The following is a 15,864-nucleotide window of genomic DNA, read 5'->3' on the forward strand; positions in this document are numbered from 1 at the left end:
CAGAGGCAGTTCTCCAGCAGTATTCTTCATTTAAATGGTAACTTTGATTTCTCCCGGGCTATGGGGTTGAGAACTGTTTCAGCTGCAGCACCAAGGCAGAGGGGAGGGGTACCAGGAGATGTGTTTTTCTGGGTTTGACCCTTTGCGTCTTCCGGACCCATCCAGATTCACACCCTCCCCATAGGTTGAGATTCAGGATGGAGAACGGGAAATCTTGTTCAAGATTCCCATTTCTGTTCTTGTTCTCCACCATCACTGCAAACCTCAGTGAGTCCACAGGCAGAGAGAACTCCCACTACAAGGCTGGCACTGCCATACACATTTACCAGCAAAGGAAATGTTACCATCAATTAGAATCCCTCTCCTTTCCCTCGAGCCGAGCCAGTGGTTGGTGGAGCTCTTTGATCTTGTTGCACAACAAAGCTGGTTCCAGCCTATTATTTTTATTTTTATTGTAAGCACTTTCTGTTATTTGCCTCTAAAAACAGTTCCCATTTTAATAATAAAAAAAGACTTACTCAACGGGCACACACCTACAGCAGTGAAGAGTCACTGTAACTTCTGCTGAAACAAAAGCTGTGGAAATTTCCACCCTTTTGTGCTCTCCTGCCCCGGGCGTGCGCTCAGGCAGCCTCCAAAATGGGCTGGGTTGTTTGTGAATGGAACTTCTGGAAAGCTACTAAGAGCCACTTAGCATAGTTCAGCTTGGATTGGGAACACTCCTCAAAGAGGCATGGATTCTCTCTTCTGACAAGGGAAATCCGAGGCAGTGAGCAATTGCCAGAGCAGGCTAATGCAACCTGGTAACATGCAAAGAGGAGGCAAATGACAGCTAGGAGATAAATATGATGGATCTGGGGGATAAGGGTAATTAAAAAGGGGCCGCAACATTGATCAAAATGCTCAAAATGGAGTGCAAGGAGCTGACAGACATGCTAGTTTGCTGGGATAACTGACAGCGCGGTCTGTCCTGCAGCCAGAGTGCTGCTGGGTGAAGCTGGCAGGAATCATTCTTCTCTCAGCTTCCTGATGCACTTCAGAATGACTTCATGTTGCACAGGGAAGTGGGTTACAGATGCATATGGGAGCAGCGTCTTTTGCACATCACAAAGCACAGCAATGAAAGGGCAGCAGGCAAGGTGAATATAGGCAAAGCACCACTGGGATGGAGCTAGTCATGCCTCTTTGGCAAGGCCACATCCCTGGGTCGTGCCATCACTACCAACCCAGACGGATGGCAATAAAAGCAAGGCTTTAATTTACACCCCCACGTCACCACAAGTGATGGAGCACGATGCAGGACAAGGTGCACAGTCACGAGTCTGGGGGATTGTCACTGCTGGAAGTTACTGCACCTTCTTGTGCATGGCCCAAACAACCAGAAGTTCTCATATATCCTATGCCACTGGCTCACGTGCAGAAAATTAGTGCAACTCGATTAGTGCAATCAAATGAATGCAACCAAATGAGTGTAACCAAACGCAGCTTGGTTAGCAGCGAGCCCCTGGAAACATATAGCTCTGCTTTTACCTGTTGTTCCCAAAGGGGTCCAAACAGGACCTCAAAGCTACGCACCAAAGATCAATATTTAAGCAGAGATGACTGGATACAGTTTATCTCACACTGCAATTAAAGGTAAGGTGCCTTGCAATGTCCCACACAAGTTTGCATGGGCAAAGGCAAATCTGACATTTCCTGTTCGCTGACTGTTCAGCCTTTGTATTTTTTCTGATGTTAACTTTTTTGCATCATTTCCTACTCATTTTGGAGTAGGAGGGAAGGAGATGGCAGAGGCGGTCCAAGCACACCAGAGGAGAGGGAAGAGACAGTCCCCACGCACAGCAGAGCCCATGGGGCTCAATCACATCCCTGGCTCTTGGGACTAAGGTGACAGGTCCTCCAGGAGGAGGTGGGAATTGGCCACATTTTCCTGGAGCCCCATCCCGGCCTCTTAAGAAACCCTCTTCTGAATTTCCAGGTCCAGGGGGAAAATGTCATTGCTGGGAGGCAGACAACCCAAATCCAAAGGGTTAAAACCAGGCTAAGCAACAGGAACCCATCTGCATGTCTGTGTGCGTAGAGATGAACACAGTCTAAGATCAGAATCAGTTCTTAAAAAAGGTCCAGCCCACATCTTTAGCGTATTTACTCCGCGCACTTCCAGTTACTCGGTATTGTTCTGAAAACCCCCTTCACGCCGTATAACTTTATCTGCAACTGTAACTCACAGATTTTATTTTCCACTATATTTTTAATTTATAGCATGTTTTATTTATACTACTGTCTTTTATGAAACCCCAAATTTCAAAACTGACATGAGCATTGCACACACAAAGTAGGCTTCTTATTATCAACATGGCAGAGGAGACAAAAAATGACAGGAATAAATCTCGGATTTTATGTCGTCGCGACGTTCTGCGAAGTAAGTGACATTTCTCAGCAATACAAATTGTACATTAAAAGATAATTTTCAGAACATGATCCCAGCGATGGAGTGCAGCACCATTACGCAAAGTAATATTGAAGCTGCGCTTTAGCAAATGCTGCTTTTATGTTGTGCTGGTTTGGCACCAAGATTGCAGCGGGTCTTGCGAGTAGATTTAGGAGTGATTAAGTTTACTGTGCACAAAAGCCAGTTATTTGGCAACCTGTCAGCGCAGCGTAATTGATATTTTAATTACACTACTAATACACATGCTGTTCACAACGAGCCTCCTCGGTGGTGTTGCACAAGCTGCATGTTTACAGCGCTGACGATCGCTCCTGAGAAGTTTGCATTTAAAAATCGGTAAAATTTTAAATGGCCGTAAAAGCAAAGCAAATTGTCTTCCAATTGCTTAAAGGCTGGCAGCACGCGACGTGGGGCGAGCAGAAGAACTCCCATCCAGCACGGGGCCTGGGGACAATGCTCACATGGGGACGCTGTGGCCGAGGGGGTGACTCCAAGTGGCGGGACTGCCAGTGGTACTGAGCAGCCCAAGGGGAGAGGGGAAAGGCGAGCAGGGCGTATTGCTATGGGATGGGGAAAAGGTTCCCCATGTGGCGCAGGCACGCATACGCACACTCTGTGAGCCTCTTCCAGCTGTGGGTAGAAGCACACTTTAACACTTTCCTGCATCCCCTGGTTGTGGGACAGAAGGAAAATGGCAGACATGAGTGTGCGGCAGCAACCCTAGCGTGTGGCAGGAAGGACGGATGGGGAAGAAGAAATCTAGACAGGGTGCGATGAGCACCGTGCTTCTGCAGGATGAGGCCCCCTGCACACCTCTGGCTGATACTTTGCACCTAGGTGATATTCTTCTGTACTGCTGCTGTGGGTAGGGAGCTCTTCAAGGCAGAGGTATCTCCTCCTATGGGCTTTGTACACAATATGTATGTATGGGCTCTAGCCCAGGAATGTGCAATTTCATTGTTATTATAACAGCATACAACAGTAACAACAATAATAATAGCGATGCAATAGTACAGAGCAAAGGTAATTTATAGGGAATACCCTGGAAAATCTCCTAGGGGTGACACCTACGAGCAGATGCCATCATCTCACGCAGCTCATCCCTCGCTGTGCCAGGTGGAGTTTGTCACAGCTCGGCAAGAACCTGGCACTGGCTGGGGGAAGCCCAAAAGTTCAGGAAGACCATTCCTTCTGTCACTACGATCCAGGGAACATCAAGCACTGTGTGCATCTCACGAGCCTCAGAGCCTTCCTCCATACAGGGACCTTAGAGGGGACCTGGGGCTGAGATGTGCTGACCATGAGCACTGCTGGGGAGCAGCGATCGTGCAAGGAGGAAGCTGTAGGAGAAAAGCCAAGCAGGTTCCTTCTGAGAACCCCAGTCCCAGCAGGGAAGAAGCCCTGTTCAGAGCCGGCAGCCAAAGTGGCACCTTGTCTCCTTCCTGGAGTCAACCTCGTGTTACTAAAACTCAAATCTGCTTTGTTCTCAGCTGTAACAACATGCCCACATACAGCGTGTCTCTTATTTCTCTTACCTCAGGGACAGGATACCCAGGGGTGAACCTGAGGACCAACCACAAGCACCCCAGAAGCAGCTCAGTTTATCGTGCTCACTGCGTGCCCAGCCCTGCTGCTGTCTGAGCACTGGCACAGCTAGGACCTAGTGCAGCCCCCATCACTTGGCGTTCTCCGGCTCCACCTGGCCTGGATCATGGAGCAGCTACAGCAGCTGGGAGCAAAGAGCTCAGGCTGGTGTTCAGGATGATGAGAAGCCCCGGGGAAGCTCTCCCACAGAGGAGGAGCTATGTCCCCAAAGAGACCCACACTTCTGGCTGCAGCACCAGCTCTGCACCCAGCACCATGCATGGCCACGTTTCTGCTCTCTGCAAACGCACAGGGCTCAGCCACAGCTACAGGAACTTCCCAAAGTAACTATCAGACCATGCCCCTTCCTGCTCTTAAACACACACACAAACAATTTGCTCTTTGATTGGGAATCTCGTCTGCCTGGTTCTGACCCGGAGCAAAATGCTACGATGAGCGATAGCGCTGGGGGGGGGCACAGAGGGAAGGGGCTTTTGAATGAAATGCCAACAGACATCAGAGCCAGCAGCATGTGTGGGGGTAGCTAAATTAAGCTCGCGAGTAGGTGGGGCAAACGCCTTAAACAAGTTTGAGAAGGTAAAATAACGTTCATTAAAAATAGAAAAACAACTGAAAAAATATCCTTTGTATTCAACTTTGCACTCGTACATCATAATGTTCCAGTAAAAGCCCATTTTCCCTTGAGATAATAAAAGAATTGAATTTTTCCTTATCGGTCATCTATTTTTCTAGCTAAAGCTATTACTCCCTCTCTGCGGTTGCTAGGCAACAAGAAATATTAATAGCAGCTTTTATTAGCTTAGCTTTAGCAGTGGAGTACCAGAATGAGAAAATGGAAAACATAAATGTGTTACATAAATCTTTCAACCTTTCAGGGTTTGTGTTAGTCTCTGTTTTCATAATGATTTATTGAAGTGATGGTTCATTTATGAGAAAAAGGAGTGTGAAATAAGAAAACGGAACATTACCCTGAAGGACTGTTTGAAAATAAATAATTATAGGAGGTGAAGAAAAGCTGTTTAAAACCATTTTTCTGAGTTTTATAAAATTTAAAAAGACATATTTCTTTCATTTATTGCCTCTGAGAAAAACACTAGCAGGGAATTGCAAACGGGGCTCTGTTTAATACAAAGAGCCCTTCACGTACAGTTGTGTTATTACTATTTTCCACCAAGGGCTTGTGTTTGGAGTTTAGCTTTTAAATAGTGAACCGTTAGTAAGCAGAAAGGCAAATGAGTCAAAACCTGAAGCACACACCATGGGAGTGCCAGGGCACAGGGGTCCGCTAACTTCTTGCTCCTGGTGCCACGCTGCCAGCCCATGGTTGGGACATTGTTGGAACCAGAGTTGTTTCTAAGAACTTATTTCACCAGGCAGTGATTTAAAATTATTGTGATATTTATGCACTGGAAGTATTTACCAACAACATGTAAGAAGCATTGCCTGCTGGAACATCTCTAGCACCTACAGAGCTGCAGCTCCGTGCATATCCAGCCCAGTGCCCTGACCATGTTCCCACATCTGAGGCCACATCACAGCTACCCAGACAAACTGAGATCCTCCTGCCCACACCTGACTCAGGCTCTGGTTGGAAAGATGGGAAGAATGGGAGGTGGAAAGAAACCCATAGCACTGGCCGGGGCAATGCTCTTGCCAGCTGCCTGCATGCGGGAGCTGGTCCTGGAGCAGGTCATAGAACCACAGAATCATTAAGGTTGGAAAAACCACTGAGATCACCACAGCCATGCATCAACCTGTCACCACCATGCCCACCAAGCCATGTCACTCACTGCCACATCCAACCTCTTCTTGAAAGCCTCCAGGGATGGTGACTCCACCACCTCGCTCGGGGTCTTCTGCTGGTGACCAGGGAGATGTTTGTCCTCAGAGACGCGCACCAGGCAGGCACACAACCCTAGCTCTGAGAGGTGGCTGCTTTTCATTTCCATTTCTCACAGGTAGGTGTGTTGCCACTGAGATTCTTCTTGGTTTTGTGTTTTTTTCTTTCTTTCTTTTTTTCCCTTTCTTTCTGTTCCACAGGAAAGCCTCATAGTGCTAGATAACAGCTGTCTGGTTTCCAAAGCCAAGCTACCCAAAGCCAGCCAACCAGCTCTTCAGAAATATCAGGGCCGCATTTGTCCTTGCTGCTCTGATTCTTCCTGCCTTTAACCTCTCCTCCCTGGATGGAACCCCGAGGAAACAAGAATTAAAGCCAGTAAGCCAGTGCATACAGGCTCCAGACCTAACCAGAAATTTGACATCTTTCACACCATGAACACGCTTCTCACCACTGGTGATTTTGAGCATTTTTCAGATGATCTGGTTTTGCTCAAACTGAAATGAAACACTTCCAGGATATTTCTGGAGCCTTTTTCTTTCTTTTTTTTTTTTTTTCTTTCACTCAAGCTGATGCACCAGCTTGCTGATCGCAGAAAAAATTCATTGCACGGAGCTCAAGGGATAGTTTCTTTCCAACCTCTCCATTTCCCCTTCTCTTCCCAGTAAGGGGCTGGGAGGAACCATAGGACGGCACTTGCTGCAACCTCCTCCAGCAGAGCTGAAGAGCAAGGGAGGCTGATTTTGGGTAGCTCATGCACAGCTACAACCAGTGCAAATGTCAAGAAATAAAGTCAAGTAGATCTCCCATCATGAGAAGCACCAGGGAGCGGAGATGCGCGGATAGTTGCCAGTCTCTCCAGTTAAACTCTCATACTGATGACAAAGTCAATGCTTGCTCCTAACAGCTGCTACTTGGGGTGACCAAAATGATTTCCCCCAGCAAAAATAAACGGCTGTGCCATAATTCCACCCAGCAGAGAAGGGCGCAGTGCCCAGGACCAGGCACCATCCCACCTGATGAGCAGAGACATGCCGCTATCTAATATTTATGGAAATATATTTGCACTGTGCTGGAAATTCCTGGGCTCTGACCTTGATCACCCTTTCTTTCTGTCAAATATGTTCTGCCAAATCCCTTCTGAAATCTCATTTATTCACAGTAGCTCCCTCCCCCAGCAGCACCCCGCCTTGCTGCCTGTCCCCAGCTCTCACCCACATCCCCCAGGTCCCCACCAGACCCCTGTGAGGGCTCAGCAGTCACCTGTTGACACCAAAAAGCTAAGAGGATGCTCACAGTGGGCAAAGTCATTCTCTTTCCATGGAAAACAGGCATTTTTTCCTCTTTTATTTCCTTATGTATTCCAATCTGTCAGTGAAAATCACATCTCTCCTATTTTCTTTCCATCCAACCATTCCTCCTCTTTCTCCATAGTAAAAAAGTAGACAGCAGTAGAAAATAATTTGTCCTGTTAAGAATTTCCAACTGTTTCTTTTGACCAGCACAACTATAACATGCCTTCCCCAAGGCTCCACCTTCCCTCTCCAGCTCTCATCCCACCGTGGGAGCTCCTGAAGCTGCTTTAAACCTGCTCTGATTTAGGTCTTCTGCATAATGGAACAACAATTGCCTCTCTTGTAGAGGCACTGAGAGGCTTAACTCAATGTATGGACAAGGATGCCTTCCTCAAAATCCCAACCCTTTCGCTGCCATTTGGAGAAGTCATACCCACATCCAAACATTTGACCTTGACTTGCTCACCGTTCACATTTTTTACTGCATCCCCACCACAAGACGTGGCAGCTGAGGCAGGAAATAGCTGTGTGAGCAAAATGCAGCACAACGTACAATGCAACACCTGTCCTGGAGCACAGACAAAACCTCTGCACGCAGCCTCTGCAGCACTCCCATCACTGCCTGCGTCACAATAAATCCACTCTTTTTCAAGTGCAAGCAGACGAGACCCTTCCTTGATCGGACTCTTTCCTGCTGCAACTCCCACCTGAATGTGATGAACTTTTGGGCAGGTTTGGAGAATGTCACACGTCGCACAGTGACAGGCAGCAAGGCCTGAAGCATCTTCATGATGCCTCACCCAGAGAGCTGTGGCTCCATGGGATGTGGGATGTGGAGTATCAGTGACACTGTCTTAAAAATCTGCTCTGTCTCTTGGATTTAATTGCTCCATCATGTACATGCCTTGATCCCAGCAGGAATTATGGAACACATGCTACGATCCTGCCACAGTGGAGCTATACTGGAGTGAGGAGAACTCAATGTGGGCATCCAAAACCACAGCTGGGCAGGAAAAAATAGGGCTGGGAGCTGTTTCTGTAGCTCAGGTCTGACGGCATGGAAAAAAGGCTTTGGCGGGAGGGGAGGGCAGGATTTAATTTCGACCTGACATTGCAACACCATTCGCGCCCTGATCTACTTCCTTTACTGCTGGGACCTTCGAAGATGTATTGCAGCTCTGGAGGTTTCCACTCAAAACTAAGCGCTTTCAATTCACTATCGGCTGGAAAATTCAGGGTTCACTGGATTTTTTATTTTAGTGGTAAGGGGCAAACAAATCTTAATCTCTCTATTTCTATGTTTACAGCCCACTAAGCCCCCTTCTTATCTTCTCCGGTTCAGTCCTGATTTATTGTCACCACGCTGCATTTGTAAAACAGTACCATAAAATAAGAAAGAGAACATTTCCCAAGGACTACTCCAAAATAAATTATTTCAGATGTACAGAAGCTGTTTAATAAATCCCACTATTCTTGTTTCTTTAGGTATTTTAGAAAGTGATTTATAAGTGCAATATCACCTCTCAAAAAAGAGACAATCAACACAGGATTAAATTATTGTGTTATGAAAATAGGGGTCAGGAAAAGGGGTTGTGCTTTAAATTAAACTAGGAAAAAATATTTCATCTGAAATTGACTCTTTTTGTCTCAGAAATGAATGTTTTAATCACCTAAGAACCTAAAAGCTAATGCAGAGACCTAAGTAATATTTAATTGCATAGAAATATGCTCCTGTTCAATATTGATAGGCAGAGATGATATTTTTCTTAAACACACTAACCACGCAACTTGCAGATGCACCAAGACTTCAGAAAGCCTTGGGATTTTCCTAGACTAAGAGATAATATCCCATTTAAATATTTAAATATCACTGTCTTTCAGACCATTATCTACTCAAGCAATCGACACCAAATGCTGTCTAGCAAGAGCAGTTGCAGGCTTGCAGGCAGTGCTAATATAGTAAAATTAACTCTGTTTGATATTGATGCCTTCCAACAGCACCCATGAAAATCAATGATCTTAGAGAGAAACAATGCAGAAAAGTAACCATAGGGCTAAATGTGCTAAAGAGGAAAATATTATTACACAGCTCCAGTGTTAATTCAATACCACTGCCAAAAAACAAGAGACAACCTTCCCTCAATGCTGTTGCTACAGAAGTATCCTAAGGCCTAATTAGCCCCAAAGTTTCTTCCCAGAGCTGCCTTTACTTCATTATCCCTGCGTTATTTATTCCTATAGAAGCATCATTTGAAACTTTGCATGGTATCACCTTACCACGGTGTGAGCCAAAAGGCAACCTGAGCTTGCAAGAGCAAGCAGGGATCTTGTTCTCCTGGAAATCAATAGGAAAGCTCTCCCTCCATGGGGCAGCCATGCTCCTTCTGCCACCGAGCCACTCCTGCAGCAGGGCACGGGGTGACAAGCAGGAAGCTCAATCCCAATCCCTGCCGGAAACATCTCACTGAACATATAACATCTCCATTCAATCAAATCATAGCATGATGTACAGAAATGGCTTTAACAAGAGATAAAAAGAGAGGAGAGTCACTGACCGTGGGTAGCTGGCTGGAGAGGAGATGCCCGTCCTGACTTAACATGTTGGACACCATGATGGCTGGCAGGTCCATGTTCTGGTAGGGGTAGGCAGGTATCAGGCTGTTTGGAGGCAGGCTGTGGCACAGGGAGTGATATCCAGCTTCATGGTCCACCAAGTGCAGGAGCGAAGGGTCGGGGAGGTTGGGAGGAGTGATGGGTGGGATTTCGTAGTCTTCGTTATTCTCATTCTGACTGTTATACGTCTAAAACACGAAAAAGACATTTCACAATGTGTCACTGCCTTGTCACTTCAGCAAATAAAAATGATTACTTGTGTAAGAAATACAAAAGTACATCCCAGTGAAAATGTCTTTGATTTAACAGGAAAGATAGCTCCAGCCCCAGTCATCAGCTGGTCATAACCGAGTAGGGGCCAGGTAGTGAGCACTGCACCATCCACTGCAGGACACCACAATTCTTGGAAGCCTCCAGTCCTCCTGGAACACTGCTGACTGTCCCCTTGTCCCTGCTGCAACCCTTTAGCAGCTTCTAAACTCCTCTAGAGAAAGCCCGATGGTACCGCACATGGAGGTTTATCCTTCCTTACATTCTCATACAAATCTGGTTTGGAAGAGCATGCCCTCATCTCCCTACCTACACTCCCCATGAACGTGCAGAGATGCGGGTTCTTTTGTTTCTCATGTTTTCTGGTGGTTTGTATAAACTTAAGCATTCCAATTTGTATGAAAAAGAAAGATATTGTTATTGCACCTGTGTAAGTGTTTTTATATCAGACAAAAACATATTTGCTTCATAATGCAAGCGTAAATCTATCCAAAATTATTAATTATGAAAGCAGAATATAATGAGTCTCTGGCAGAGGAGGCTTACTCTAAAGATCTACTGTTTCACTTATTATTACAGCATATGAAATTCTGATTAGCCATAGTATTACACACATGGATTTTAAGCTAAATTTCTCAGATCACCTAGTTTCATGGTTGGATTTTGACTTAATACTTGATTTAAGAGCAAAACCCCAGGCGTGTGCAAAACTAGTTGAACATTTCAGGCTTTATTAATCCATTGCCCCAGAGCTCACACTTGGGTTCATGCTCTTCATCACCCCAGACTGCAGGGAGAAAACCCTTAATAAAATAAAATTTTAAAAAATATACATTTTTAACCAGAGCTCAGAATTCAGTAGGAGAGGCAGCTAAGGGGAAACCCACCTCATCTCCTCTCATCCCATCACACAAACAGAGCAGAGCACATATGCTGCACATCCCACCCAGTTACTCACATTTGCGTGAAATTCCCGCTAGCTTGGGGGAAACACGAGTACACCAGAAATATAAGAAGGAGTCTGGGCTGAGCTAGCTCTGTATCAACAGTTATTGTTCAGGGGAAATTCAAGCCCAGTTGTTTTTCCAGCCAGCTTCTATCTTGCAGTGGTATTGTGCTGGCAAGGTAGGGGGATGAGAGGCTGCACACAAAAGCAGACAGATCCCATTTAATACATCTAGCAGTTAAGTTTTCATTTGAGCTACACTCTTCGAGGTATATAAATTCTTCTCCAGTTATTTAAGAGGATTTCACTCTGTGCTTTATGGAAAGGGATTTAAATAAATCATTGCACAGCAAACTTGTTCCTCCAACTGGTTTATTTTGGTATCAGGTATATAAGCAAGTGGCTTTTCTGTGCTTAACTAAATTATGTAAAACCCACTCAAAGTTTCCTAAAGCTCTCTTCAAAACTACAAGTTGCTTGTGCTGCCGCAAAGCAGCTCACGAAAGGGCTTTGAGGCGGTTTTGTGGGCCCCACTCCCCCTGCACGTTCCTAGCTCTGTGCTATTCAGCCTGGGAGAAAAAAGCCCTGTGTAACTGACACAGCTCTCCGAAGAGCTACAGTATTGTGCAGACCTATCAAAATCACAATCAAAGCCGTACACAATCAAAATCAGATTAGACAATATCCAATCAACATAATCAGCCTCGGCGCCTGCCAGCTTTTACACCGCATCGCGGAGAACAATTTTCCAAAACAGGCTGCCTTTATTCTATATGTATTTTAAATAGATGGCTAGAAAGATAGGGAAGGGAGAAGAGGTAGGGTGGGAAGGGGGGGTGCTTTATTATGGCACACGGAGCCTGCTGGCACGGCCAGGGGGATGTATCTGTACCCACAAAGGGTGGGCTCATCCCCAATCTCCTGCCAGCAACACCCCATGCCCCTTCTCACCATCGCCCGGGCTGCACGGTGGATTCTGTTTTCTATTCTTATGTTAATTTGAATTAAATTAAACAGCCAATTATATGTTATAAGGATACATTACAAATTAGATTAGCGAGCTGGCCTCAACCCATTCCTCCCACCAGGAATCCAAAGTCAGGCGTGGGGAAGCTCGCCCTGCTGAAAGGCCGCCTGGAGCGGAGCGCACAACGAACGCGGGAGATCTAGGATTTTCTGCTCTCAAACAGATGACAGTTGCTGTGATTACACATTATTCCCCTTCAAATTAAAACACTGAGATTAGCTGAAACAAGAAGCCTCCCAGTGCCAAGCCTCCCCAGCTCAGTGCTGCCCTCCACTCCCTATGAGGAGCTGCAGCCGCCATGAGCCCTCCCCTCGGCCTGCTCCGATCTAGGCCCAGCAAACACAGCGACCTCAGCCGCTCGTGGAGCAGGGCTCTGCTTGCCCACGAGCCCTGATGCTTTCTGGCAGAGGGAGACATGTTAAGGCACTGTCCCTTGAGGTGGCACCAAAAAACACCTCACAGGGTCCACAGGTGGCCCACATGAGCCTCGCAGCATGGCAGCGTGGCAGGAGAAGGCTGCAAGGAACCAGGGCACAGGGAGTCCCACTGCATGTGTTTGTGGGTGCAGAAGCAGGAGGTGCAGTCAAGGAGTGCCCTGTGTGGGAATGGAGCTGAAGTGAGAGCTTTACAGGGATAAAGCTGGTTCCTCTGTTTGTCTCCAGCGCCCCATGACAGGATGCCTGAATTTTAACACTAAAACTGGATGTTCTTCCACGTGCTTAGATAAGGGTCTGAACTAAAAGTGTATCCAGCTGTAGACATCGTCTCCACACGCCCTTTAGCTACATCTGAAAATTGCTGCGGGCCAAGGAGGGAAGCAAGTAGCTCTCACCCCAGACTGACAGCAGCTGGCAATAAGCAAACTGGAAATAGAACCATAGAACCATTCAGGTTGGAAAAGACCTCTGCGATCACCCAGTCCAACCCTAACCCATCCCACCATGCCCACTGAGCATGTCCTTCAGTGCCACATCTCCACGGTTCTTGAACACCTCCAGGAGGGCAACTGCAGCACCTCCCTGGGCAGCCTGTGCCACTGCATCACCATTCTTTCTGAGAAGAAATTTTTCCAAATCTCCAGTCTGAACCTTCCCTGACACAACTGGAGGCCGTCACCTCTCATCCTATCACTGTTACGTGGGAGAAGAGGCTGACCCCCACCTTGCTACAATCTCCTTTCAGGGAATTGTAGAGAGCCATAAGGTCTCCCCTGGGCCTCCTCTTCTCCAGACTGAACAACCTCCATTCCCTCAGCTGCTCCAAACATTTCCACAGCCAAGATCCAATAGGGCTGTAACGCAGTGCAAACTCCTGCAACAAGGAACACACCTTGCTGCTGCTCCAGGACAGGACAGACACACCCACACTTTGGTGTGCTTCCATCAGCATGCTGCAGACAGGAGGAAGGTTTGGGAAACAGCCTGTTCCTGGACCATTTCAGATCCATCCACCCACCACCACACTGTGGCCAGGCAGCCCCAGCATCCAGCTGCCTGAGGCTAAGGGATATCCAGGTGTCTGAACACCATCCAGATCACAAGGGGTTGGCTGGGACCCAGACAAAGCCATAATCACTGCCTTATTGTGAATGACACCAAGAGCACACTGTACAGGTAACTCAAGGGAGCTACAAGCATTGCACACATCCACAAATTAAGCCTTTAGCTTTCTCCTGCCTTTTCCCTCTTGGAAGAGTAGGGAAATGCTCTTTCTTTAAAAAACACTCTACAGCTGGCCAGCACCATTTCTCCCCTGCACATTGCTATTAATCATAGAAGACATGACTTAACCAAGGACCTGGGAACCGCTCTCCTCAGAAGCATGGCAAACATCCAGTGACCCCAATTCTCCACTGAGTCATGCTCCGTGTGATTATCCATGAGGATCCAGGAGTTGCAGCCAAACATTGATTCAGAGAAATATTATTCACAGTGAAAAGGATAGAGATTTGCAGCATTATTGCAGGTAAATATTTGCACTGTCAAATAACACTCAACAGTAAACACAAGCCTAAGAAAGAAAATGTATCCCCAGTAAGGTACAAAGAAAATATGTCAACTGATGTGATTCATCCCACCCTAATCATCCAGATGACACAAAACACCATGGAGTCTCCCATCCCTCACCTGCTAACGAGGCTTTTCCTGCAGCTAACATGAGAGCTTATTGCTGCAGGAACGTGACCCTCTAGGCATTTCAGACATTAGATAGGGCTAAACAGACGAAAAGCAGGCTGGGAAGTCTGCAGAGTGAATAAAACATTGCTATTTGTGAACAAGTGCGACCAAGGGCTACCATGACAGACACCAGCAAAACTTATGCTCCTGCGTGCATGGAGAGCATGGAGGGTGGAAGCCACAAGGCAGCAAGGTTGGCTCAGGTGGCAGAAGGTGGAAGGCACCTGGACGTTGCAAACCCCAAAGAGACACTCTGGTGCCAGCAAGGACCACAGCACAGTGCTCACCACGGGGCTGCCGAGGGCTGCGCTCCCACCTGTGCCTTCCAAAGCCTCGTGCCCAGACATGGAGCGGTGCTGATTTTCTGCACCAACAGCTCTGGGGCTTAGCAGTGGAAATTGATTTGCCTCATCTCTGCACGTGGAGATCCCACTTGTGAATAGCAGGGCCAATGAATTACTTGGGAAGAGTTGGAGGAATATTGTAAAGAAGTATTTATTAACAGCCAGCCACATGCAGCCTACAAATTGTCTTTGAAGTTCTCCCGGCCCCTTTTACATTAATTTTCACATGCTCAGGTTTTTGACTGAGAGAATGCAGTTGAAAAGGGAAAAACGACTCCTTGCACAAACACAAACGTGCCCTGGAAGTGCATGCACAACCTCCATGCAGACACACCAGGAGCCCAGCAGGATGGCAGGCAGCCCCACAACCAGCAGCAAACTGGGTTCTACCTGCCTGCTGAGACCTCAGTGCTGCTTTCCTTCCTGCAGTGTGGGATTTAAATCCCAAACCAATGTTGGTTCACCCAAAGAGCAATCAATCAAACTGTTTTACGTTCCCCAGGTTTCTCATCGTTTCCTCCTATTGTTGCCTTGATGCAGATTCTGCATGCTATGGTGAACCCCAGCAGAGAGCCAGCCTCCACCACAGCTTCTTCGTCTTACCTGGGCTTTGTCCCCAGTGCTGTAGACAGAAATCCCATGGAATGGGATTTCAGTCAGTCCCTTCTGAATGGTTTAAACCAAATCTGACCATGCAAGAGAAGCCCTTTATACAAGTTTCATAAAGCCAAATGTGCACGGAAGGGAGATAACAGAGTCCTAAACATTTACTTTTGCCATGCAAACCTTGGATCTTCTTGGCTAGCTGCTATTTGGGCGAAGGGATTGCCACGATGGGGTGCCATGCTGCTAAACAGGATGGAAACTACAGGGAACTGGCCAGGAATATTCAGAGCTTACATTCAGTTTTTACGCCGTCCAAGCTGTGGTTGACCTGCATCACCACTTCACCACAAAAAAGCTAAAAATAATGGAGTTCTATGAACAATTTATAGCAAAAGAAATCAGCCCTATTGTAGGTTTCTAAAAAGGCTCCCAACTCCCTCTCCCCCCACTTCCCTCTTTTTTTTTTAATCAGCATCTTATCCAGAACTGGAATCCTGTCAAGAATAGTGGATAGCACACAACTATAACTTCTTATTATGTGTATAGTGATTTTATGAATTCAGTGGGGAATGAAATGCAATTTTGTCAGACTTGTCTGTGTTCATAATGACCAAGTCAAATTAATCATCGTGGATAATACTCCTGTGTCAGCCATTCAAGAGATTTTTTAATAGAATTTTTCTGATTCATGT

The 15,864-nt window shown here is 46.6% G+C and overlaps 1 protein-coding gene across 9 annotated transcripts in view; it reads right to left on the minus strand.

Annotated features, from left to right (window-relative positions):
* Window positions 1-15,864, minus strand: part of TOX2 (TOX high mobility group box family member 2) — a 114,944-nt gene that overhangs the window by 41,305 nt on the left and 57,775 nt on the right. For all 9 annotated transcript variants that reach the window (XM_021416447.1, XM_021416446.1, XM_021416443.1 and 6 more), the window contains one exon: window positions 9,745-9,990. In XM_021416447.1, the coding sequence (XP_021272122.1) occupies window positions 9,745-9,990 (246 nt within the window). The remainder of the gene's footprint in view (window positions 1-9,744; window positions 9,991-15,864) is intronic.

This window comes from Numida meleagris, chromosome 19 (assembly GCF_002078875.1).
Source record: "Numida meleagris isolate 19003 breed g44 Domestic line chromosome 19, NumMel1.0, whole genome shotgun sequence".
Taxonomy (NCBI): Eukaryota; Metazoa; Chordata; class Aves; order Galliformes; family Numididae; genus Numida; species Numida meleagris.